This window comes from Hirundo rustica, chromosome 10 (assembly GCF_015227805.2).
Source record: "Hirundo rustica isolate bHirRus1 chromosome 10, bHirRus1.pri.v3, whole genome shotgun sequence".
In the NCBI taxonomy this organism is placed as follows: domain Eukaryota; kingdom Metazoa; phylum Chordata; class Aves; order Passeriformes; family Hirundinidae; genus Hirundo; species Hirundo rustica.
Genome location: NC_053459.1, coordinates 1,318,560 through 1,345,616, shown reverse-complemented (window position 1 = coordinate 1,345,616; position 27,057 = coordinate 1,318,560). Strand labels below are relative to the sequence as shown.

Sequence of the window (27,057 nt, the reverse complement as noted above, 5' to 3'; positions counted from 1 at the left end):
ACCATATGGTTCTTATAAAAGTCAAATACTTATGTAATGCTTGGTTTCATAACACAACACTAAGCTTTACAATATTGTCTTACCTGATGCGACAGAAAAAAGATTTCTCTTCCATGCAATCCTGGGTTGAGGACTCTAGAAATATTAAGCATATTTCATAACAAGTTACAAATTACTAGAAGATGATGAAATTCAGAACAAGAATTTTTTTTCCTTAGATAATAAATGCTGCAATTTTTTGAGTTTATGTTCCCTGAAGTCTCCATATGCATTGGATGAACAATATACATTATAAGCAACTAAATCCGAACATCACTCACATTCTGAGGCTGGTGTGTGAATCACAGCTCCTTGTTTATCAAATCTTTTTCTTAAATATATGTAAATAGCTGTCCAGTTTGAGCTGCTTACTCTTATCAACTCTTTCACAGTACTTTATACCAATGACCAAAAATGTTTGATCAACTAGAACCCCAAAATTTGACCCTTTTCCCAGAAAGACACTAGGACAGCTCAAATACCAAATACACTTCTTAGCACCCCTCTTCTCTCTTTCCTAAAAACTTCTCATATTTTAAGCTTAATTCTCTCCTTTTCCAGAGTAGCCACACACAGATTTCCAAGGGAAGCTCTGGCATTTCAAAGGTCTCCAGTGCACAATATTTTGGATAGTATATTGTTTGGCAGCCTATACATGAGAGAGTGTGCACAATTCCACTTACTGTATTTTTTAAATTTGAACCTACACACAAACATAATAAAGCTACAGAAAATGTTTCAAGAAAACAAAACAAAAAAAACCTCCTGCATAACTGAGTAATCAGGATTATATATAATTTACCACTGACCTTGTTTTGAGATGGAGGTTGCACTAGAGACCTCACAAGGTGTCTTTAGGACCAGCTTTATGTATGCATTGCTTAGCACATGTTCATTGCTAATTATTTTTTCAGATTAATTATGTTTCACACCCTGGCTTTAATTCACAGATCTAGTATGCAATGGACTGGAATTTCAAACATTTAAGAGCAGACCTTGAATTCCAAGTGTTTAGTTGAAATAGCTGGCAGATATTTCTCCATTACTAACAGCTATAGGTATGTTAATAAAACAATCCAACCACAAACAAATATCAAGTGCCCTGAGATATCTGATCCTTCACCATTAATTATGCCCAATATAATTTTTCTAAGGCTAGAAGAGGGCTGTGATTACACTTGGTGAGTGCACAGTGATGACAGCTGAAATACCTTTTTCTACATCATAATCCAGGTGTCCAGTATTAGAATGATAACCATTTTAAAAGGAAGGAGACAGAGTATTGCCCCCTTTATATTTGAGGAAGAGAAAATGTGAAGAAAACTTGTTTCCATTTGATTGCTAGTACAAGTGGAAAGTAAATTCTCCATTCAGCAACTAATTCCTACTTTGTTTTCATTCATCACCTGGCTGAAAGGGGAATGAGAACTGATAAATAATGACATTGAGAAGACTTTTAACCAACAGACAAGTCCTGCTGATTTATGGAATAGATTTGTACATCTGGAGCTGTTCAGAGGTGTTCTAACAATGCCCCTGTGCTACATCCTCAAAAAGGGATGGGGAAGGATGGAAGGACATTCAAAATCAGGGCAAGTATTTGCATTTGTGTGACTGAGAGAAGGTCAGAGAAGTATCTGCTGCTGAGACCACTCACCAGCTCTATTGCAAATGTTCCATGATGGTAATCTGTAGGGGGTGGTAGAAGTATAGAACACACTGACATCCTGGGGTGCCAAGAACTCCACAAATTTGGCATTTTTAAAATAACCCCTCTTGCAGCGAAGAATAGAAGCAGCTTGATCAGAGATGTACAAAATTTTCCCAGTTATCAAAGAAACAGCTACAGCAAACATATCCTAAAAACAAAAGTCTCAAATTATTTAGACAGTTTGAAACATTCTTCAGTGCAATATATATTTCTGAGAAAACATTGAAGATATAAAAACAATAGTAAGTTCAAAATGAGAATCAAGGAAATTTAATTTTATTACAGATGATGCTCAACACTACGAATCTGCTCATCAAGTAGACACAGACAGAATATTTTTCAATTATGTAGTAAGAATAATACAATACTATGAACTGGGTTACAAGCCCTAAATATCATTGTCTACAGTTCTGTGATGCAGAATGAATTTACATATTAAGAATTAATGACCTTCCAGCTATATAACTTCACATTTTTCCTGTGCTTGTTACAGACATGATTTACATTTATGAAATTCAGGTGTTTTTGAAAGGCTGTTTGTGTTAGTTGGTCCATCCACACAAAGTGAAAAGGGGCTCTAAACCACTTGATAAATACAATGAGTACAGAGGTGGGAAGAAGCCCCACACATTTGTATTGCTTCTCTCCCTGCCTCAGAGGAGCTCCCTGCGTCACAACCTTTAGTGCTCCGTTCACAAATGCTGCACATGAACTGAAGTGCTGCCAGCAGAACTCTGCTTTCACAAACGGATATTCACGGGAATTGAACAATGTTTATGACGTTTGGCTGAATTTCTCAGTTGTGCTCTACCCTTCCTATTTATTTCACCTTGTGGGCAGCCTTTACTATTCATAGGTTCAAGAAAACCCACCTACATCAAGCTATGGAACATCCCCCACCAAGTTCTTGTTTTAGAGACTTCATATATTCAAACAGAGGTTACAGTTCAAAAAATAGTAGAAGGTAGTCTAAGACACTTAGATGCTATTATTTTTTGAAGACTCCATAACTTATTCCTAAAATACTAGTAATATGGAAATAAGTATAATTTAAAGAATCATTCAGGTTATCATTTTACTGCTAGAACTACAGTGATGGTCCTAGCTGTTCTTATCTCTATGAGAACACAGCATCGCTGGACCCCAAAGAAAGCACACACCAGTTGCAAAGACCAGACAAATCCCACAGAAAAGGAACACAGTGATCCCAATACTTTTGTCACTCTTCAGTCACACTAACAAAAGAACTGGTGAAACATCAAATAACCTCTAGTTATAAGAATAAGTTGAAGTGATTCACCACGTGCCTCGACTAAAATTTGGAAAAAGTTAACTCTCCAACTTTTGCAAGTGCACTGAAATGAAAAAAAATAATGTCTCTCATTGCTTTGTATCAAATGGACAGAGAGATGTTTCACACCACCATCTCCAGGCACAAGGTACAATTCAGAGGATCAGGAGTTCAAGCCTACTTATTTCCCACCTAACCGACAGAAACAAGTCTGCAAAGTCTGAAAAGGCTCAGAGTTTCTCAACACGTCCTGGAAGGCAAAAGGCAGCTTTCTGGCCCAGCTACCAACCCTTCCCTTGCAAGAAGGCATGCCTGAGAATTCCAGTTCCAGGAAACATTTTCAATACACACTGAGACTCAGGGCACCGTACTCACCGCATTTTTCATGATGTATTCTGAGGTTATAGTCTCCACTTCTTCCACTGTGTAAGATGATACATTGAGACCAGCAGGTTGGGATTCATTAATCATCAACAACTGGTAATATTCCTCATTGGCTACATGAGAACAACAAACAATTTATAATCAGGATTATCAATAAATACCTAGCCCAGAGGCAGTAAATGGCAAAATTATTTTTTGGCATAAACGCAGAAGTTGGGAAGTTGGCAGTTGGGAAATCTAGGCACTATTCCAAATACATCATTTTCCCTGGTAGAGCTTCCTCATCAGTAACTCAAATAAATGTACACATCTTAATCTACCCATACGTGAATGGTCACGTATTTTAGTCTGACAGTTCGAACAGTATGAAATTGTAAACTGTTTTCAAATCCACTTTCTGGCTCAACCAAACAGCAGCAAAATATCAAGCCTCTAGAGAATTGCTTCAGCTCCCAAAGGAACAAAAGTTAACAAAGCCAACAAATAGGAAGAACATGAAAATATCTGTTTAGAAAGGTTTTCAGCCATAATACAGCTTTCTGCATAGAGCTATGTTTATTTAAATTCCTATTTTGAAAGTTTCGCTTTAGCCACATTGGCATTATCACACTTTATTACCTTTAACTTGTTTAATGCTTTTCAGGGCATATTTCAACGTTGTTAGGACACTGGATTTGCCTTTGACTCTCTTCTCAGAAGGAAGGTGAGCTTTCAGCTCCTGCAGTGTTTTCAGCAATTCCTTTTGTGTTTTGGCTTTAGTGGACTGCTCACTACTGTAAGATGAAAAACAAAAAACACATCACTTGAATGCTTGAAGTGACACATCATCCTCAGAGAAGCCCAAAGGTACTCTGGAACTTGTCATCCATGTCAGTTTGTATCACTAAGCCTCATTAACTTTGCCAGTACTCAGCATCAGCTTCCAGAACTTATGGACATTCTTACATGACCATTTACCACCATCTGGAGTGTGACTGTAAAATGTACTCTGCATTTGCAACAGTACATATGCCCAAGCACAACCAAATTTCTTTTTTTTCTCCTTTGCCACAGTCCCCTTCCTCCCTTTTTAGTGTTCATCGACTTTAAAGGAGAGAAGCAGGAGGTCCATTCAAGCATGCTCTCTTAAGAGCATCAAATTAACAAAACAAATGGAGAAATCCTTTGAATAACATAACCCAGCTAAGCATGGCAATACATTAAATAAGGAAACTGACTAAATTTGTATGGAAAAGAATCAGAGGAGGCTGGAGACAGAAGCTGTATTCACAGGTCTCAGGTGCATGTTCAGAAGAGCTGTCTCATTGGAGAAGGACAAACTAGAGAGATTATCAGCACCAACATCAGAAAGTTATCACCTTCCTTTACAGTTCCTGATACCTCTCCCCATTATTGAAAGGTGCTGACACAAGCAAAAGGAAGAGGAAGGGGGGTGAGGGAAGTGAGGGAAAAGGTAGCAAAAACAGAAGGCAGATGGGTAGGAAGGAGTTAAAATGATACATCACCTGGTCTTTCACATTGGAGATTTTAAAAGCTGATCATTCACAATGATCAAAAGGATTATAGAGCTGTTTTTAAAACTTCCTGAATTTTTTTTTCCCTTCCAAAGGAAGGTCTTCTCTTACCACCTGATTGTCATGGCTGATAATCCCTAAGAAGTTACCCTGGGCAGTGCTGTAGAAACAACAGTCCCGGCAACCGCCCTGCCTGACCAAAATGGTCAGAAAAGCGGCTTCAGCTGCCAAGGAATTTTCAAGTGGATTTGTGAACATTTTTCTGGGAAGGTTTAATAGCTTGAAAAGGTAGATAAATCATCTGACAGGTGCTGGGTGTATTTTACCAAAAATGCTTGCGAAGTGACGAAGCAGTACGAGAGAATACACATTGTTCTTGCTTCCATTACCACGCACTGTGAGAAACACAGCATTCGTTTACTCACTGGTCATTTTTTACCAAGAAATAATGGCAAGGGATCAAACAAAAGACTATAGCGTTCCCTTGGGAAACGTGTACATGCTGTGTATTAAAATCATGTGTACAATGTGGCTTGACAGTTTGGACTGCTGCAATCACACAGGGCTTTGTTAACAGAGGTTCACAGAAGAACCCTTCATGCTGGCAGTACGGAAAAAGAGAGAGTGCAAAGATTATGAAATAACTGAGCATACTGCTGGTTTGTACTCTCAAGAGTATGGCTTCATGAGAGTGGTCAGACTATTTTGCAAGGACAAAAAACCTTTCCAAATTAGCCTATGGCAGCAGCAAATATGGAAGATGGACATTCTTGGAAAGTAAGTTACACAACTCCAAAATGTTTTTTCCAGAGAGCAGGAGCATCAGGCACAGCAGGCAGCCAGCCACAGGGAAGGTGTGACTTGCAGAGGACAGATAAATCAAGTTCTATAAAGATATGAGCTTTTCATTTTGTTTTTGTGGACAGCAAACTGGAAAGGTACCTACAGATATCAAACTAGAGTTGGCTGGCACTGATACTGAATGCAAACCCCAGTAGTCTGAATCAAAGAGTAAGCCTACAAAGATAAGTAGTTTATCAGACTACTTTAGTCTTCTCTTTGAAGATCATTCTCTAGATATTCTCCACTTCCAAATGATGACCAGATTCTGCTCTGCAACCCTCCAGTACTATGCCCAATGGCTGGGGAGAAGACTCCACCATCTGGATTCCTAATTATTTCTGAGCACAGAGCTATTAATAACATTTAAAATTGAAACACCAAAAATTGTAACCCCCTCCAAAATCTTGCAGTGAAGAAAACAGAATCAATGGGAAACAAAGATTAAGAAATGCCTTTGCTTCACTCTTTCATACTGAGCAACACAAACTCTAGATAACAATTTCCAGCTGAAAATACACTATGGAACAAATCTCCAGGTGCCTGCAAGGCAGACACAGAAAATATGTTTAGCAAGCACCAAATGGTGCATAGGAGTAATTTGAATTTGCCATTTTTCTAGGAACTGCATCAGGTAGAAACACATTCAGGTAGGCAGGTCTTGGATATGGGTCTTAACATCAGCATGCTCTAGCCAGGTATCCTTGATCTGCTCGGGACCAGGCTTTGATCTCCTGATCTGACTTAAAAGATGACTTAAAAAAAGCTGATCTAAAAAACCCATGTGCAGCAGGGCACTCCGAGGTGTCTAAACATGAGCCTCAAAGTTACCAGGCTCTTCAAGGCTGTCAGAGGCAGGAGCAGAGTTCATACAGAGGGTTTCATTCCTGCAGCTGGTGTTTGTGTATCCTTACACCCTGCGGGCTTGAATCCCAGCAAACGGAACACAGGAGAGGCAGGTGATACAGCTGCTGGACACCGGGAATAACCCAGCTCAAGGGTGAATTCTGATGTTAACACACCACCAGGTTCAGACTAAATTCCAAAGAGCAAAAAAAAAAATTAAAAAAAAAAAAAAAAAAATTTAAAAGCCACAAAAGCCCACCATAACTGAAGCAGTATTCAAAGGGACCTACGAAATTACAGAGTTAAGCTACCAAATCAGAACAAAGCAACATGATGACTTTAAAGGTTACCACACAACTCGCATGGAACAGCAACAAGAAGCTCTAATTTAATCAAGTGGTTAATATGACATGCTACTGATTATGGACAGGAAGAAATCAAAGACAGGATTTCTTGTGTAGTCATCCAAACAAAACAAAACAAAACAAAACCCCACGACATTATCAGCATTTAGCATACATGTAAGTTACTGAAAAATATATGGCCATTAATTTACCTGCATCCACTGCTGGACTGATTGTGTTCGGAGTTTGCAATCATCAGACTAAATGCATTTGAGCTTGAACTAGAATAAGGAAAAAGAGAAAACGATTCATATTTGAAAACCTAACAAAACAACTTTTAGTTCATTGTAGCTTTTTATTTTCCTATTAAAGACTGACTACCTTAAAAAACAAACAAACAAACAAACCCACACAAAACCCCAACCCCAAATTTTAAAAGCCTCTGTATGGTACAACAAATGGGCACTAAAGCTGTAAACATTTATCTAAGCAGCACAGAATAGCTTGAGTTGGAAAGGACCCAAAGGATCACGGAGTCCCAACACCCTGGTCCTAACAGGACTACTGGGGAGGTGGTTCTTAATAATTTTGCTTTGTCCAGTAAACTATTATTGAAACGATTAAAATTGCATGGTTGCATCCTCACATGTAAGAATCAACTGACAGGTTTTGATACACAATTACAGAACTTGGTTTACAAGAAAATAAACAAATAAGGCAAATTAAACACAATGATGAGAAGAAAGATGCAAATGATGCTGGCCATGCAAACACCAGAGACCTTTTCTTTATGAGACATATTACACAATTTACATCACACCAGAGTATAATTTAAGCAGCACACTCAGCTCCATGTTGAAGAGGCTTTATACCTTAGTTATTATTCAAAAATATTGATTCAAATTTTAAGTCTTTAGAGGCAAAAAAAAAAGGTGAAATGTATTTAATAGCAGCTACTACCTTTTGTGACAGTCCGAAGATTCCATGAGCATTGCTGAATCCTTCCCATTTTCATCAGATTCGTGACCATGAGAATCATGCCCACTTGAATAGTTTTCATTGGTGTCATTCCCACTGGAGTCATTCCCGCTGGAGTCATTTCCACTGGAGCCACTGCTCATTTCAATATCTTCCTGAAGAACTTCATGAGAGTGTTCGGGCTTTGCTTGAATTTCTGAATCCTCAGCAATCATCTGGCTGTGGTCACTTGGAAGTCCAGAATAATCACTCATCTTGAGATGCTCTTTTAAGGAGTATGATGGAGAAACACTTCCACTGACCCCAGGCTGCTGCTCAGGGTTCTGCTCCTCAGTGCTAGAGGAGAACCCCCAGAACCTGACAGAGTCCGTGGGACACTCATCAGAAACACTGCCAAGGCCAAGAGCAGATCAAGCCATATTCAGAATTTTCCCTCTGTACAAACTCTGTTTGGAAGTACAGACGCACAAATCTGAGGAGGAAGGGAAGGAAGAAAAAAAATTATTTTCTTGTTTGCCTCAATGACAAACTGGAATTTGCACTGACTGAAGAAAGTAAAAATGAGTTGCATGGTTAATATATTCAGCATTTGGATGGTGAAGTGGTTCAGTTAAATTGAAAATCTCACGAGGTTTTATCATGAAAAAGGTATTTATTTTTTAGTAAAAACCAACACATAAGAAAGAAAGCTGAATAAACATGGAAAAACTCCTAAAACGTTCACATATTCCTTTGTTTTCTATTTTCCTACTTAATACTTGTCAGTATTGCTGCCTAGGTTTGGATAATAGCTATTATGATTTTCAGTGAAACCATCCCACTGCCTTTCAGTCTACCTTGATAAAGAAAAAAAAACTCTATTGAGACATCACAGCATTGCCTGTTCGGTTTGGAGGGAATTTGGGTTGATTTTCTGGTTTATTTTTTTTGGGGGGGCAGGGGTTGTTTTGTTTTTTTATTTCTTTTTTAAGATCAGTTGGGAGGGAACACTACCGTACTCCTCATTTCTTTCTTTGTACAAAAGCCATGTATGTAGGCAGACATACATACATACAGCAGGAACAGGAAAATAAAACCCACAAACACACCTAATCGCCAATACCAAAAATTCTAAGGCATTGATAACCCTGAGAATCATTTTAGCTACTGATAACCACTAATTTGGGGGGAGGTATGATAAAAAGTGCTTGGAGAAGTAAGGCTGAAACAAAACAAAACAAAACAAAACCCCATATCCCTGCTTTTAAACCAAATTCTAATGCACCAGGCTCAAAAATCAGAGTGTATAGAGGTGAGTCAAGAACAGACCAATACTGAAGTACCATCAAAAGAGAAGTACTGGAGAGCAGCTCAACTTTATTAATTAAAAAAAAAAATCATTTTTAATCTGACTCACATCCTCATCCATTTCAGCAACTCAGAGACAACAATAGTGTAAAACTGTGAACTAAGACTCTCTATTGAGAACCTCTGTTGTTTTCAAGACAACAGAACAATGTGTGTTCCCTCCTCTTTGTTCCTTTAAAATATTCAAGATTACAATTATTACCTAATAAACTTCTGACTGGAATAAGAGTCAATAAAAAAATTCACAACCAAGTTTTGTTAATATTAACTACAGCAGCTCTTTCTTAAACACAAATAAATAAATATTTATGTTTTTAAGAAAGACTGTAATGGAAAACATTCACAATAGTAATTTAAAACACACCATGATTCAACTCGCCCCAAAGCAACACCACATGGGAGCTATTTTCTTCTTCTTCTATGTTTTTCCGGATATTTTACATTTATTTTGCATTTTCCATAAAACACTACTTGTCTCCTCATTTGGTCAAAATAATATGCAAGATATCTGCTTTCATTTAAAAGTATAGTTTAAGGACATTCTCTTAAGCTATCAGCAATGGGATTTTTTTTTTTTCCCTACAAGTTTATTCACTGGTACTTTATTATGGGTGATAATAGAAAAATACATTTCAGTAGAACAAAACATACTTTTTTCCTTCTGCAGGTATATTCACTTCAGGTACTTTAATGCAGATAAACCAGACCTCCTGAGATGCTGCTGCATTGAACTCTACTATCCAAGCACTGAATCACCCTTCAGGAGCTCCGACAGTTTTTCTCTGGACTAAGGTTAAGCACTTCTGTCTTGAAAATTACATAACCAGAGCAGGCAATAAAAATTTATTTACTCTGAGACGAAACCGTAGGATTACGTCACAATGGCACACTCTCTGGCGGCCAATGATTAACCAGGTCAGATGGGTCATGTCTGATTTAATCCCGGGGACAGAACGAGCTCCCACTTCCTTCGCTCGCCGTCCCCAGGCCACGGAGCCAAGCTGGGTGAGCTCCAGCCACGCGCTGCCCGCCAGCCGCAGCACCCAGGGGTGCAGGGCCACAGCCCCAGCTCAGCCACGCCTGCCTGGTGGGAGAGGCACCAAAAGCACCCAGCAGAGCCAGCAAAAAAAAAAAAAAAAAAAAAAAAAAAAAAAAAAAATCTCACGAGGTTTTATCATGAAAAAGGTATTTATTTTTTAGTAAAAACCTACACGTAAGAAAGCAAGCTGAATAAACATGGAGAAACTCCTAAAAAGTTCACATATTCCTTTGTTTTCTATTTTCCTACTTAATACTTGTCAGTATTACTGCCTAGCTTTGGATAACAGCTATTGTGATTTTCACTGAAACCATCCCACTGCCTTTCAGTCTACCTTGATAAAGAAAAAACCCCTCTATTTCAGACATCAGAGCATTGCCTGTTTGGTTTGGAGGGCATTTGGGAATTTTTGGGATGTGGAACAGGGAACACCTGCACAGCCAAACCTGGTACTGCAAGGGGGAGGAGTGCTCTAGAAATGCGCTGATCCATCCGCACCCAGGGGATGCTCTTCCGGCTGCTTCAGTAACTGCAGCCGCTCTCAAAAGCCATCTCCCGTGTGTCAGTTATTCTGTTATTTCTCAGAGGACACCTGTGCATCACACCTTTGGCATCCCTCGCTCTCCCCCTCTGCAATCCTCTCGGATTCACTGCTACAGGGCTGGAACGCTCAATGGAGAGCTCTGTCAGTAAAGGTAATTAACCCCATCGCCGTTCAGATGAAGCTTTAAGAAAAAAGGCACTCGGAGCATCACATTAAAGGAGGTCTGAGGCGTACAAATGTAAGGCATGTTCTAAAATTTCTCATCCTATATGCTGTAAAGTTAGTTTCTTTCTGTTTTCCTGACAAAATGCTAGTTAGAAAGAGCTTTAGATACATGAGGAAAAATACTGCCACAATAATCAAAACACCACTATCTGTTAGGATATTATGTTTTCTTTAGAGACAGGGGAAAAGAGTACTCACAAAAAAAAAAAAAAAAAAATCCTAAAAAAATAACAACTTTGGGCTGCTGTATTTACTCCTATAAAGAAAACTGTGTAAATCACTACTGATAGGTTTATAAGCATGAACTACCAACTGGTGTCAGACTCCCAGCACAGCCCTAAATTCTCTGAAAGTAATTAGCCCAGTATCACAGCAATGCAGTATTAGTAAAATTGCGCTATTTATAGGAAGAGCAATGATTGTGCCACAGCTTTCCTACTCTGATGTAAATATTTTGTGTTTTAGTCTTTAGGCAAGAGAAACCTCAGCTCCTGAATTCTGATGCCAGAGTAGATTACATGTGCTGTAGTATTTCCAGCCATGAAAAACGTTCACAAATATTCTTTGACGCAACCTTTCCCTGGAAAATTATTTTCCAAAAGTCTTTTCTGTAATCTTTGGAAGTTTAAGAGGCAATGAAAATACACCATAGGTAGCATGTAGAGTCTTACAGTTTGAAATTCTGAGTCATTAAACCATTGGGGTAAGTAATTTTTTCCACCTCCAAATATAACCTAGTCTCATCTCCTCCCTTCTTTCCCTAACACCCAGGGCTAGCTTGTGCCAGGTATTTGTAGGAAACTTCAGCAGTGTTTCCTTAGGAAAGGAAAGAGAGAATTGTGGGAGAGAATTGTTCCCTAAATAAATAAAAAACCCAAATGAATAAATTCGTATGCTATCCAGTAACTTTTGAGGAATTTCCCATAACTCCTGGAACAAGAGTCAATTGATTCAATGAGTCAAGCTTTCAGTATTTTAAAAAACATTTTTATTTTATGCAATGAGAACCAACAGAAAAGTGTTACTGACCCTTAGGAGATACTATGTGAATTTTTTTCCTCTTGATACCTGGCAGAAATTTGTGTCAAGAAGTGATTCAGTCCTGTTACTTCTGGTTCTAACTAACAACACACCAGAACTTCTGCAGCATTGTCCACACCTAATAACTACATTATAGTGACTACAATGTGGATCCCATCACACCAGGAAAAAAAAAAAACAAAACTAAGAAAATACGTATTTGAGTAATGGAGAAAACATGATCTTGTCATCTTTAAAAGTATGTTTCAAAAAGAACTGGCTCAGCTCGAGCTGGAATGGTTTTCCTAGGCAAGACTGGAAGATTAACGTCACTGAAAGTCAGTCTTGCACAAAATTTCTTCAGTTTCAAAATGTCAAAAGCCTCAGTGCCAGAGGCACATACCAGAGTAAGGAATACAGGAAGAGTAAAGAGGAAGGAACAAGAAAAATATTATGATAAACGTGCAAGAGCTTCGGAAGAAAAAAAGAAAGAAGCATTTCTAAAACAAGACTTTACTACTTTGGGGGAATCTCAGTGCTTTTTCCATATATAATGTGATGTTAATAAATGCCCTAACTTTGGAGACATTTTCTTAGAAGAGATTGGAATAACTGTGAAAAAAGCTCAGGCTGGCAATAACCCTCCACCACGCTCTGCAATTTAGATAAGAAGTGATGCAGCTGGCTAGACTTCCCTCTCAGCAGAGAAAGACCTTTAAGTGGAACATCTGCATGCAGACACCAGCACTGTGCAAACACTTCAGGAGCACAGACAGCCAGACAGCACAAAGATTAATTATCTCTGAAACTCATCTCAGGGAAAATGACATAATAAATTGCACATATTCATCGCACTCGTATGCTTGAATAAATTCCCAATCACTAACCAAACAATACTGGAAGGCAAAAGCCTGCATGTTTTCCCAGTCTGAGCTCTCTCCTGTTACCAGTTTGAGGAAGGTAATTACATCCCATACCAAGTTCAGTAAGCATCTGAACATGAAAACACAAAGAGCTACTTTAGGTTTGATCTTGAAAGAAGCCAGATTTTTCTTTATTTCCTGCTCCATCTTCTAAACTTTTAAGGGATGTTGTCTATTTTGACTCTATAAATAAAAACTTTTTTAATATTAAATTGTCACCAGTTAAGCTTTCTTTTTAAGACAACTGGCTCACAAGAAACCATTCTATTCCCTCTGGCAAAGGCTAGAGCTCTCTAAGATCCTGATGCAGTGTGTGAAAGACACCATAATTCCACTGAGCACTAAGGACAAACATAGGCATTGATTTGCCAGGTTAGATATGCAGCAAATGTCTTCTGGTTATTCATTACCTACAGTTGCTCCTTTACCCTGCTGTAAGACAAAGGAAACAGCCTGAACTTTAACATCATCAAAAACCCACACCAAAATACGTATGGACAAATGCTGAAAGAGTTAATTGAGCTTGGTTTTGAAAAACATCCTTAGGATGAGTTGTAGAACACCAGGAGGCAGAGTTTTTTCTGAAACCCTAACTTTAAACCCAAAAATCTTGTTTCAGCAGAGATCTGGTCATATTCAGTGAACAGATTTTTCCAGACTTCTTTTCACACAAAAACTATCATGTTTAGTACTGGCATATAAAGGATGAGAAATTGACAATCCAGAGTTGAAATTATCCAATTCAAGAACTGAGTAAGAGGCAAACATCTGATAACTTGAGTCAAAATTTGCAACTACTATCAACTTACCAATATTCCCAACAAAGCAAGAGCCACGCTACATTTTATGCCTATGGACATGTGAATATTCAGGTAGTCTTAACTGTACTAGAACTTATGGGAGACATTCCTAATGGTCAGAATTAAATTTGACTGAAGTTCTTGTCAACAAGAAGGGCTTCCAAATGTCTTCTGGATTTCTGCTTTGCAAAATTTTAGAAGTTTTCTTATCTAGATGACAAATAACTAGCAAGGGTTTAGTCATATCGTGCAATTCTAGATATGATTGAAAATTAACACCTACAATGAATGCATTCTCTCGGTGCAATTAGACAATAATGAAATGCTTGGGAGTCGAAAAACGTTAAGAGAAAATGTTGGAAAACAAACAATCCAAGAAGTGACTTGTTCAACTGCACAACTTCACCAACATTGAGAGCATCATGTTTTCCTGGCAAGAACAATTAACAAAATACCTTCACCAGGACTTTTCTAGGAAAGGGGGGAAAAGAAAAAGATGGCAATATTCTCAGATTACAGAAAACAAAAACAAAGATGCTCAATAATTTCTTGTGAGATCTTTTACTTCAAAAAAGAAAGGGAACTTTTCTACTAGATTACCTAACTCACTCCAAGTAATCATGAACAAGTTTTGCTTTTTCTAAACAAGCAATGAGATGTCAATGTCAATAATATGAACATCTAGTATACCACAATGCTCCTGTAAAATCTGAATTTCACAGTATTCATTTCAGAACCTTTTGATAAACATTTGCCTTTCAGCTCAAGAAAATCCTGAACACAAGATTCTTATTTAAGTAAGAGTTACTAATAGCTTTATAAGGGTCATCTTCATTAACCACTGCTTTCAACTGTCACTTTATAAAGGGAACTGATCAAGACACAGCCTTGTTCCAGAACCATCCAAGTGCCACCCTGAATTTATAGCAGCACGTATACAGGAAGAAGTCAGCATCAGATCAGGGCCCTGGCATCCACAGTGAGGATGCTTCCAACCAGATTGTTTGCTCGCTGAAGAAACTCAGACCTGAATTTAAGAATAAGTATGGTTTTAGGCTAAAAAAATGTTTTAACTTCAAATAAGGTTAACTCCCAGTTTATACGCAAAATATTGCACTGCATGAGTACATATGCATGACTGAAACCCCAGTTTAAAGATAACACAAACACAGGACAACGTATTTTCTGCATAAGCTCTAGAGGAGCAGGAGGGAAGCATCTTTCTACTAGCATGAATCATAATAATTATGTGTGTTTCTTACCTGTTTTTTCTACGAAAAGGTGGCAAAAGTGTTTATCAAGCTCCCTCCCAGCTAGCATCAAAAGCATGAGGTGCCTAGGTCCAGAGTCTCCCACATGCATTTAATTCTTGTCTCATCCTCTTCTACTGGAAATCTTTGACCATTACAGAGTCCGGACACCTCTATAACTATAAAATATAAAAGAAATACCTGGGCCCCCCAACAGTGTCCTCTTCAAACAGATACCAGAGATGCTCACAGCTATGTCACTCCTATGCAGATAAATGTTGGTTAAACATGAAACTGTCATACAGCAGAAGAGACAAATTTGCATTTTAAACACTTTTGCTCTGAAATTAGGTCTTAAAGAGTTTTAAAGTAATAGCATGTTCTGCACTAGATAAAAGAACCCTTAGGATTCACAATCAGAGTGGTATCACACTATGTACAGTCTGCACGGGCTGACACAGCCACTGGGAACACAGGGCAGGCCTCCCCAGCAGGGCACGGAGCCAAATGCCTGATGTGGCGAGCAGGAGCTCCAAGTGCTCATCAAGTTTGGTTGCAAGATCACTTTATGACTCTCTTTCACAGCAGGATTGGTAAGAGCATTAAAGATTTTACCAGGCAGTTATAAAATTTCAATTCCCATAATGATCGAGATCAAAAGAGACTTCTGGAGGTACCTTGTCCAACTCCCTGTTCAGGCAGAGTCACCTAAGAGCAGGCTGCTCAGGACCACCAACAGATGACTTTTGGGTATCTCCAAAAATGGATATTCCATAGTCTCTCTGGGCAATCTGTTCCAGTGCTCACCCACTCTCACAGTAAAAAAGTGATTCTTTATGGCCAGAAGTCTGTACTAACAAAGTCCATTAACATTATTACTCTTCCTAATATAAAGTTTCTCAAGAGAGACACTGGGAATGTTGATGAAAAACAAAAAAACCCTGAAAGTTCTTCCAGCAAATCTAGGAAACGAAGTCTGTTGGTGCATGCTACTGCCATGTGGCACAAAGAAATGGTAGAATAATAATCAGAAGCTCAGAAGACCGACATTTGTGTGGCAGACAATCACATCATTCTAAATGCTTCATCTGAATATACAGAAGAAATGTTTGGAACAGTGTTCAAATCCCAAGCTAACCACTCTGGAAGACAGCCCATGCTAACATGCCTTAATTTAACATGCTGCACGTCTACCAACTGTTAAAAGTACATTTGTGTTGGCCAGACTAAAGGAAGAATTTATTCACAACATTCCGTCCTGTGTGATATCATGAAGCCAATACAAGTTCTAAAATACTCATGATATAAATGTGTATGCACTGGTTCTTTAAATGTTTTGCTTCTGTTTTCATCACAAACTGATAATACAGGATTCAAATTATAGGCTTTATCTCTGAGCACAAGAAGCGTTAGAAATGGCTGTAGCCAGAACTACTTGCAGATTTCAGTTTTTCACCTGAACATTGAAAATGTGGAATGTCTTTCAGCACCAGTTAAATCCTTGTTTAAAGACAGCTCTTGCAATTCCTTTACACTAACTCAAATCCCTGCAAAATTTTCAATTAAAAAAGTAAAAAGCATTTTCAAAAGTCTCAGTTTGAAAATATATTCACAATAGCAGCATGTACCATTTTAATTGTGGATCATATTGGTTCCATGTATAACACATTTAAGAAGACATTAAAACATTGAGAAAGAACAGGCCTTGTAAAGTACTAAAAATTCTCACGATAAGCTTTTCTACAATTTAATAGAAATTAAGACAAATCTACACCAAAAGGATTTTTATCGGAAACAAAAAAGCCTGGTTTGAATGACTTGTATTTAAATAGTCTGAACAGAATTAGAGGCAGCCAATTTGACTTGTTTTCTATTATTTTTCAGAGGAAATGTACAGATGATTGAGTATGCCCAAGTCCCAAAACACCAAGAGTTCATCTAGAGATGGCATCTCCAGTAAGGTGTTTTTCACATAAGGAAGTCTAATTTGTTCCGTTTTCAAAGAAGACAGAAGTTCTGACATTTCCTCATTTCCTTCTGTACTGATATATATCTATTCTAAGGACAGAAGACTTCAAATATTATAAGGGAGTGAAAGCCCTACTGTAGGAACACACCTGTGATGCAGGAGGCAAACCACGCTGAACCAGGTCCACTTTCTGCAGAGAACTCAAGTCACACCTGCAGCATTGAGAAGAGGCAGCTTTTAGAACCTATTCGGATCACATTTTCCAGCCATAAACAGGTTTGTTCGGTTTTTTTCATAATAATTTAGACTAAACAGACATTGTAGTGTTAATCCTGAAAATCTCAGTTATAATTCCATCTATTGCAATATTACAGTAGCATCCAGATCAGCTGTCTTTCCTGTCTAGGGCCAATACTGTGGCATCATCAGATCATATTTAATGAAAGCACATTATAAATTTTGTTCTCATCACAGATTATGTTACTCCACCATTCTCCTTTAATTACGTTTCCCTTCTTTGCTCCAATAACAATCAACTTTTCTTCATTTTCAAAGCAGAGCACAACTAACCAAAAAGTACTGTTGGAAGCTATGATCTGCTTTTTTAAATTTTAAGTTTAGGAAAGCAGCATAATATTTTCCCTTTTCTTCCTGAGCTATCATTCTGATTATCTAAGTAACAGTAGGCACTTGGTTTTCTGGACCCTAAAATTTTTCTCATAATTGAAAGTTTCTTAACACCTGCAAGAGCAATCAAAAAAATGGAAGCTACATCTACACAGCAAACAATGCAGATACAGCACTTGATACTAACACTACACTAAATTCCAGTTTCATAAAGATTCAAAGAAGCCACCAGATTTCCATGTACTTCATGATTTGTGCAACACGTCTTTAGAAATGCAAAGTCCTGAAGATCTCTATTTTTGGGCATTCTTCTACATTTCAAAGGAAGTACACAAAAGAGCAATAACAAAATCACAGAGACCTCCCACCCTCCCAAGTTTGGAAGCATTAAGAAAGAAGCGATATCACAAATCACTCTCTTGGGTACAGCATAAAACACTCACCTCAATAAATGTACTAATCATGATCCTTCCAAATCTCAAAATGTCATCAATATATTCCTATTTAAAAAAAAGAAAAAAGAATATAAAGTTTTATAAGCAAGATAAAAGTTTATTATAGAAGATAAATCAAGTCCATTTCATAAGGCACTACAAGTCTAACCATGCAAAATACATCTCCCATGGGTGAAGAACAGTTATAAAGATCCATCTCCTCTCATCTTGTATTTATAAGAAATTTTACTGATAAAAGTGTTTATTATTGTAACCTAACTTCTAAATTGGTTCTCTGAGCAATGCACAGAATAACTACCCACTGAATTCTGTTCCCTTTATAAACATAAGGAACCCCCCCAAATTCTCATTTCTGCCAGACCAGAAAAAGCTTTTTACCCTTTCAGGTAAGTATTCCTTGTGCTGTTAAACCTACCACCTGTGCTCAAGACTCCCTAGTGAATCAGAACTGAACAACTCCAGGAGCAAATAGAAACTGTCTCTCAAATTTATTCTTTCACCTTGAATAAAGACTTGGCCCAGAGCCAAGTTTAATTGCCAAGAGGCTGGGAATTTGCCATTAAAAAAAAAAAGTGCAGCCTGTGCTGAGACATCTTGTAAAGATACTAAACACCATCTCCTTCACGTGCCCCATGCTAATTTCTACACATCCTTCTTTCCAGCTTCCAGTCTTAAAAATTGTGCCTTCTTAAAGGTACATAAAATTACTTGTATGCAGTGCGAACTAAAAAAAACACCTTAATTTCTTTGTAACCAGAAAATGCTATTGTCTTCCCAAGTGGAACTGGAGAGACAATTAAGCACAACATCAATAGTCAGAACTCTAAAATTTGTATGTCAACTCTTGCCCCTTTTGAAAAAAGTGACAAAAATTATACATTTGAGGCTGCCAAATGTTGTCACAGAAAGGAGGAAAAAATTATCATGTCCCACCATGCAGTCATCTATTTCACCTTTATTATATGTGAAACTAGATATAAAAGTACCTCAATACCATATATCAACTTCAGTATTTGTTGACATCCCCATTAAGCAGTATATTTGTGTATCTACCCCTCTCCTTTAAGAAAAAGGAAAATACTTTCACCACGTTTACTGTAGTTCCAGGCTAATGCTGCTCTTCAGACAGTGCTGTGGTTCATACCCTGTTCAACATTTCAGTCAGAATCAAAGTCCCCTTCTGGAAGATGCTGTGCCAAATAAATTCTTGTCCCCCATCGCATCAATAATCCACTCCAAAAAGCACAGCAACCTAACAAACATCATGTACCTGTCCTAGGAGTTGGATGTATTAGTACTGAAATAAGAGCTCAAGTCACAGAACCATGGCAGAGATGCAATTGAAATCAACTAAGTGCTTTATACATTGAAGATCTTTGTGCAATTAAAGAAACTAAGCAGAAACATGAAAGTACATGTAATAAGGTCAAGCACAAAAACTGTACTAAGATACAAAAGCTGCAAGGAATAAGGAGGATAGGAAGCAAAACCAAGAAAAAAGACAAGTACTAGACATCCTCACCACTTCATCTTGTCTCCCTAAGCTTCAATTACAATAAATTGCAGGTGTTACTTAACAGCGAATTGCCTCTCTTTCAGGACAGTATGTTAGAAAAGCAATGTAGCTTTGGTTCTACTTTTTAAAAAGTCAGTTCTACTTAAAAAAAAAAAGCCATCTATACAAGGAAGTCTCTGCCCATCTCTAGCTATTCTACCTGTAAGAAAAATCAAGTGTTAAGAATTACCATGGTATGCTCAAAAACAGGTGGAAGCAAAACCGGTCTTTCCCAGACATTTTGGCATACTGAGGTGGTTTCTTTCCCAGCATCAAATCCTGTCAGGATCAACACTGGTACTGCTTGTACCAAACTTCTGCAGCCTGCGCACACCATCTGCAGAACCTCCTCATCCCCTTGCCCCAAGAAATGCTTTTTGAGTATTTCAGTCCACTCACATTAACAGCATGTTGAGTCACTACCCCTTCAGCCTCCTCAATAAAACTTTCCTCCCTATTGGGAGAAAGTTAAGGAAAAATTAAAACCATATTCCATAGTTATATATATTGAGGAAGGTAAATTTAACCTCACTTCTGATTGTGTTCTACAAGCAAAGTTGCCTAAATCAGACTACCAAAAAACATCAGAGAAATCAGAAAGCTCCTCTAGGGCTACCACACACTACTTCAGCAGCAGTTCACCAGTAGCTGAGAACATCTGTACAAAAACTTCTTGACTTTACAAATGCTTTTGCACACGCAAATTCTCATAACCTCCCTTTCGTATGTGGATAAGCAGGAAAAACATGCGCTTCAGAGGCACTGCCTGGGAAATTCACATGAAACTTGGTATATTGCTGCTGTCCCTTGGTAACTCCTCAAGAGTGACAGAGGACCAAGTAGTAGGATTCTGTACTGGTGCAAACCCAGCGCAGGCATTCAAAGACCCCATCTATGCTTGAAGGTAACCCTAGAAACACAAACCAGAGGCACAGAAGCCTGCCCATGTCCCAGCGCTGCTGGCAGGCAGAGTGTGAGCAGGCTGCACAAGCGTGCCTGGTGATGTGCTAAGCCACTTAGCAGAGCATCAGATCGCGGCATGGACACCCAGGCATGTGGAGCCCCATGTGTTCGGTGCCTGCCTACTACACATGGCTGCTGGCTCCCGGCAGCACAGACAGAACGTGCTCAAAGAGTCACTGCAAAGATCTCCACTCACTTTACAGACACTCAAATCATCCAACCTTCTTCATTCTGGTCTTCTCTGCCACGCTATTTCACAAAAGCGGCCTAGGGCCACAAGAAACGCCAGCAAAAGATAGCAAAACTATCACCCTCTGAAGTGTGGTTTTGACTGCCACCTCCTCTCTTCCCATGTCCTTTAAACATATTTCATAAAAGTCTAAAAAGAAACACCCTCATAAACAAAGCTCTAAGTGTCAGAAGGCAGAGTTCTACAAGCAAAGGGAATGTAGCTTTGGTTCTTCTTTTAAAAAGTCAGTTCTACTGAAATAAAGCCTTCTTTGCTAACCAACAACAACCAACAATGTTCCAGTCTGAGCCCACAGCAGGGGTTAAGTTTAAGGTAGCAGTTAAAGCAGGGAAGTGGAGGGACACTTTTTACACAGGACACAAAACAGCAGCAGCATTACTTTCAAGACCAACACTTTCTGCATCCAACCTCACCCATAACCAAAACAAGTAAAAGTCCTTTTGAGTAATACGACTATATCACAAAGAATAATACAGGTATTAATTGACTCCTTTGCCGTTCAGTGCTTGACAAGCTAAGTTAACATAATGATTATTTAAGCAGTTTAAAACTTGCACTACAGGGATATCACTGAATGTGAAAAGTATGAATGCAGTAAGACAATCCAGTTAAAAATCTCTACAACCCACCATCCTTATAGAGGAATTCTAGGCCATGCAATCAAAACTGGAGACAAAAATTCCTTTTCAGAAGCACCTGATTATCTAGTAATTATGATGTGGTAACATTATGAGTATAATACGGTGTCTACAGGACACTCATGCCAGCTATTACACAAGGTCTTGCTAAGAACATGACGTTCCTTTTAACATAGGCCAACCATAGCAACCCTATGGAAAACACTACAGTTGATCTAGACTATGATAATTTACTTGTTCTACTGGCTACTGGTAATCTTCTTGCTTTTAAACCACAAGTAATATACCTCATCCCGTGGTAATTTGCTCATTTCCTTATTCTTTGAGGGGTGAAAAAAAAGATTTTCTGCAGTAAAGCATATTCTAGTACTGTAAAGATGTTAGAGAAATAAGGGTGTGGCAAGAACCCAGGAAAAAGAAAACTGTTTATCAGTCTGTATCTAAGCCAAACACTTCCTGGTCATAATAAACGTCTGAAAAGAAGAAACATCCAGAACTCTACTGCCAATCACTTTCCCCACTTCACTCTATTCTCATACTTTGAGACTAAACCGCATCAACATCTCAGTTTACTAAAAAAGCCTATTACTGTAAGAGGGTATTGTTCAGGGAGAGGCTCAAGGAAGTTTATCAAGTAAACTGTGTTGTTACATACTTTCATCTAATGACTGGAGAAAGAAAAAGCGGAGAAGGCATTATGCCAAGAATATGCTGCCTCTTTAATGCCTCTCTGTGGAAATCCAAAATGAATAACAGTAAATGGTAGAAATGAAGATTACTTGATGTGCACTGACAGAATTTGTTTGCTAAACAAATATAGGAAGTTTATAACAAGTCCCACCAATGGACAAACAAAAAAAAAAATTCCAGCCAAACCATGCAGTCTTTGAATTATAAATGAAACCAACAAACTCACCAAATCTAAGAAGCGCACAAAGGCCAAAAACCTGCTTTTCATGCCTCTGCCTTCTGAACCACATCAAGCTAAACCACTTCTTCAAAGACCATGCTCTTTGACTGCAGTGTTTGACATTTATGATACCCAACTAAAATATCTTCCTTCAACCCTGAAATACACACTTGAAATGGCCAAAACCTGAAGGGTATTATTTTTTCTTCTAATCCAGGCCAAAGGCCATCTCTTTTACTCTGTGTGTTACTAGTGAGGTAAGCAACCTCCACAGTCCAGAACCAGGACTCCACACCTCAGAACAGTGCCATCATCACAAGACTAACATCCACCTTTGCACGGAGCGAGGACACAGTGCAGTCTCTCAGTGAAACTTCCTCACTTTGCAGAAATAATGCAAATTTCAGAGACAAAGGCAAAAGAGAAACACTCAAACACATACAAGCATAAGCAAGAAGGAACTTGATGTTACACTGCAACAATGTGGGCACTCTCCGTAACACCAATCAAACCGCGGCTGAAACAATAGTGGCAACTTGGAAGGGTTTCTCACCATACTAATCAGGTTTTAACTCTACTTTTGACTTGAAAGATACTCTTACTGATAGACTCATTACAGAATTTTCACTTCTTTCCCTTTACTTATCATAGCTATTCAATCTCAGACGTTCAAGGCAATAAATGTCAGAGTCTTGCATTTGGAAAAGGAAGATGTGCGCTTACAAGGAAGACAGAGAAAGACTTCTTATCAGGGCGAGCACTGACAGGATGAGAGGCAATGGTTTGAAACTGCAAGAGGGTAACTTAGATCGGACATATGGAAGAAACAGTTGGACTTCAGGATCTCAGAGGTCTTTTCCATACTTCATGATTCTGTTTCTTTGACCAGAATCAATGGACTGTCTCAGCCCCCAAGTTACTCTTCCAGTGGAACACACTTGCAAATGACTGTACTTTCCAAGTACCTGAGACCTCATACCGACCTCCTGGGAGGCCTTTTTAAGCTCCCACGGTACACAGAGTAATGCTGTCCCTTACCACACCCTGTTGTGAAAAGTCAAATGTAAAGCGTCAGCTCGACTGTTACCATGCTGCTCATCTATTTGCATGAAACTGTACTTACATAAAGCGTTTTGTAATCAGGACTGTAATAGTATGAGCCTAATGTGAACATCAGCACAACCACACCGTCTGAAGGAACAGAGTGTCCTTACAACTACAGGCAACACAAAAAACAAATGGACAGCACCTGTTGCCTGCTCTACCTGTAGCTCACGCATCTCAGCGGCGCTGAGATTCTGTTACTCACTGCCACACCGTGCCTCCCGTGGAGCGTCCCACCCGGCCGGTGGGAGCCGGCTCGGTCCCCGCGATGCCGCTCAGCGTCTCGGGACACGCGCGCTCTCCGCCGGTTCCCCCCGCTCCGCACCCCGGCGCTGCCCCCTCGCACAGACGCGGCCGCGCCCGCGGCCAGCAGAGACGCCAGAGCGGAGCCCCGCCGGGGGATCGGGATCGGGTCCGGGTCCGGTCCCGCCGCCACCGGCGCCCGCTGCCCGCCGCCTCCGCTTCGGGCCAGGGCCGCCCGCTCTGCGCCCCGGCCCGGCCCCACGCGGCCGCCCCTCGGAAAGCCCAGCTCCCGTCCTAAGCCCCCGCTGGCGGTGGGTGTGCCTTTGCCCCCACTCCCGGGCGCTCTCCCGGTCCAAGGCGGGCGGGGGCCGTGCCGCACTCAGCCCCGCACCCCGCCCCGGGGAGCGACTCACAGCCGGCCGCCGCTTCCCTCGCCGCGGTTTCATGAGGAGCGGGGGGGAGGGCGTGTCACCGCCGCCGTTCAGGGGGAGCCCCACGCGCCCCCTCCCCGGTGGGAAGGGGTCGGCAGCGGGACGGACCCCGCGGCACAGGAGCGACCCGCGCGCCCATCGTCCCGGCAACGGGAGAGCCCCGGCAGGCGGGTTACGTAACCTCGGCCCGGCGAGCGGAGGAGGGAGAGCCCCTTCGCCCCCCGCGGCCGCCGCTCACCGCCCCCTCCCGCCGCTCCCCACGGGCCCCTCGGCCCCTTCTGGCCGCGGAGAGCGCGCCCAGCGGGCCCCCACTCACCGCGCGCGGCGCGTCCCACCGGCCCGGCGCGTCCCGGCTCGGGCTTCATACGGGCAGAAACGTGACCGGCCGCCGCGCGCCCGCCCCGCCCGCGTCCCCATTGGCCGCGGCCGCGTGACGCCAGCGGGGCGCGCGGGAGGGGGCGGGGCGCGCGCCGCTGCCATTGGCCGCGCGGGCCGCCGCTCACTTTACATAAGCCTCACGTGTGGCACCATGTTTCCACCGACCGCCGCGGCCGCCTCCCGCGCCTGCCCCGCCGCCGGCCCGCCCCTCCCCTCCCCCGTGCCGCCGCCGGGGCTCACTCACCGCCGGCCCCCGCGCCGCCTCCCGCCGAAGCCGCGGCAGCTCCGTTCGCCTCCGCCGGCGCCCCCCGCCCGCCGCCACCACTGCTGCTACGAGACCGCAGGGCCGAGGAGGATGGGGGGGGGAATCACGTGATGCCCCCAGGGAGCGCGGCCCCGCCCCCGCCCGCTCGGAGCCGAGCGTGACGTGTCGTGCACGCGCGCGCGCGGGAAGAGACCGTTGGCGGCCGGGGCGCGCGCGCCGGGCCCGGGCCTGAGGGCGGCGGCGGCGGCGGCAGAGCCCCGCGCTCCCGGACAGCGGCCGGGCCCGCACAGGCGGCACCGCGGCCCGCAGGGGTCACCCAGCCGGCGCTCCGCTCGCTTACATAAGGCAGCAGCGCCCGGATCCCGTTTCCTGGTGCTGCCGCCCGCGCTGGGTGCACGCCCTGAAGTTTCGAAACTGCCCCCGCGTATTGTTTCGGAGGCGCCGGGTCGCAAAGCGAAGTGCAAGCGTAGGGATGCTGCTTTCTTCCGCACCGGCCGGCAGCATCAGTCTGAATTACTGTAACGAAGAATTTCTGAGCTCTTAAAAGCATGTACTGTTCTCGGGAGCAGTAGTTCTGCATCCCGTAACGTGTTAGCATACAATTGCTTTCCATTCCAACTGTTTAAATAAGTTTTTCATATTTATTTAAAAAATATTTCCCCCTTCTGTTCAAGCAAAACATTCAGAGATCATTGACATTTCCCATCGTACAATAACAGAATTAAATAAATTGTACGTGGTTCGCCCAGGGTTTTTGCTCAGGCCCCTGCACCGTCCGTCCTACACTGGTGAGAGAACCTGAGCTCGTAGTTGCTACAGTTCAGTGAAATAACCCAGTAACCCATTGCTAAACACTTCAGCTCTGGTCCAGCCTCCACATGTTTGAAGGCTAAGCAGAGTAATCAGTAGCTGAGAAATTAATGATACTTCATCCGTATTCTGAGCTTCCTCTGTCTCCACTATGGTACATGGCTTTGCAAAGAAGGAACAGAGAACGTGTCAAAGCCACATTCAGGCTAACAGCATTTTACACTCGCTGCACACAGGTAGTTGCTCCATAGGATATAACGCAGGACAGAGCCACTGTTTATCTGCAAAACGAGGTTAATGCCGCTTCCCTCCCTCACTGCGGTGTTAAGGATAAGTCCATTAGTGTACAGATATTTATGCTCTGACTGTTACAGAAACAGCCTGTGAGTAAAGGACAGTGGAGTATTTAACTACTGGGAAGGAAAGGGGGTGGGCAGCGGAAGCATTAGGACCAGATTCTGCAACTGGATTTGTTGCAATGCACAAGTCAGCTTACCAGGATACCATTCTTAGTTTGTGCTCCTCTGAGGAGTCTAATTTTAAGATTAATCCTAATTAGGTAGTCTTTGTGTAGTTTGGTCAACTTGTAGTTGGTAGGCCTTCACATCCAGAATTTCCTCGCCTTTGTAAGTCTCTGTTTTAGGGTTAAAGGGATGTAGAATAATACTCTTTGTTTCCATGAGATGTTGTTTTTCATGTTACCGTGTGCCAAAAATATCCATCCCTGGCTATGTGCTAAGGGCTGTGGTCTTTTACCATGGACTCAAACTAAGGTATTTCAACCAAAGCAAAACCTTGAGAGACGCAGTGTCCCTCACCCCATCAGACTACAAATACGAGAAGGATGGCAAACCATGGCACTGTGTTAGAGCTAAATGAGTTTCCACCACGCACATTCCCCACTGCAGCGGGGCACGCCAGTCCTGGCAGCAGAGTGACCACCACTACCACAAATAACCAGTACCTTTCCCACCCTGGTAACTACCAGAGGCATTGCTTGAGTCCTGCTTATTTTAAAGGGATACAAATCAGTTGTTTCAGTCAAGCTTACGGGAATGATTTTTAAGGTCTATTCATACCACCTTTTAGTAGTTACAGCTTTATATTTAATGTACCAAAAACTAGGGTAAGCAGTGTTACTCAAAATGTGATTATGTACCCTGAACAAGTTCAATCCAAATTCTGCAACTTCCAGAAAATTGGCACAAGACAAAAAATGTCTGTAGATACAAATTATTCCAGACATCTCCGATTTGAAATAACAAGGGTGCAGGCACTGGGCTTTTGAAGGAGTGAATATTTCTATTGACTCAATGGCTCATCTACTAAAGGAACAAAGCAAAATAAAGTTGTTGCAAAATTGT

General features: G+C 41.2%; 1 protein-coding gene across 6 annotated transcripts in view; it reads right to left on the bottom strand.

Annotated features, from left to right (window-relative positions):
• Positions 1–24,877, bottom strand: part of PER2 (period circadian regulator 2) — a 46,286-nt gene extending 21,409 nt beyond the window's left edge. The window contains exons 1-10 of one of the 6 annotated variants that reach the window (XM_058421891.1): positions 24,863–24,877; positions 18,135–18,191; positions 17,213–17,276; positions 15,108–15,358; positions 7,930–8,419; positions 7,182–7,250; positions 4,044–4,198; positions 3,417–3,538; positions 1,697–1,898; positions 84–135 (exon numbers count right to left, since the gene is read on the bottom strand). In XM_058421891.1, the coding sequence (XP_058277874.1) occupies positions 84–135; positions 1,697–1,898; positions 3,417–3,538; positions 4,044–4,198; positions 7,182–7,250; positions 7,930–8,201 (872 nt within the window). In that variant the 5' untranslated portion in view covers positions 8,202–8,419; positions 15,108–15,358; positions 17,213–17,276; positions 18,135–18,191; positions 24,863–24,877. Of the gene's footprint in view, positions 1–83; positions 136–1,696; positions 1,899–3,416; positions 3,539–4,043; positions 4,199–7,181; positions 7,251–7,929; positions 8,420–15,107; positions 15,359–17,212; positions 17,277–18,134; positions 18,192–24,556; positions 24,643–24,862 lie in introns of those variants that run through there. The other 5 variants (XM_040073800.1, XM_040073802.1, XM_040073803.1 and 2 more) reach the window with 5 other exon arrangements.
• Positions 24,878–27,057: the final 2,180 nt, after the last annotated feature.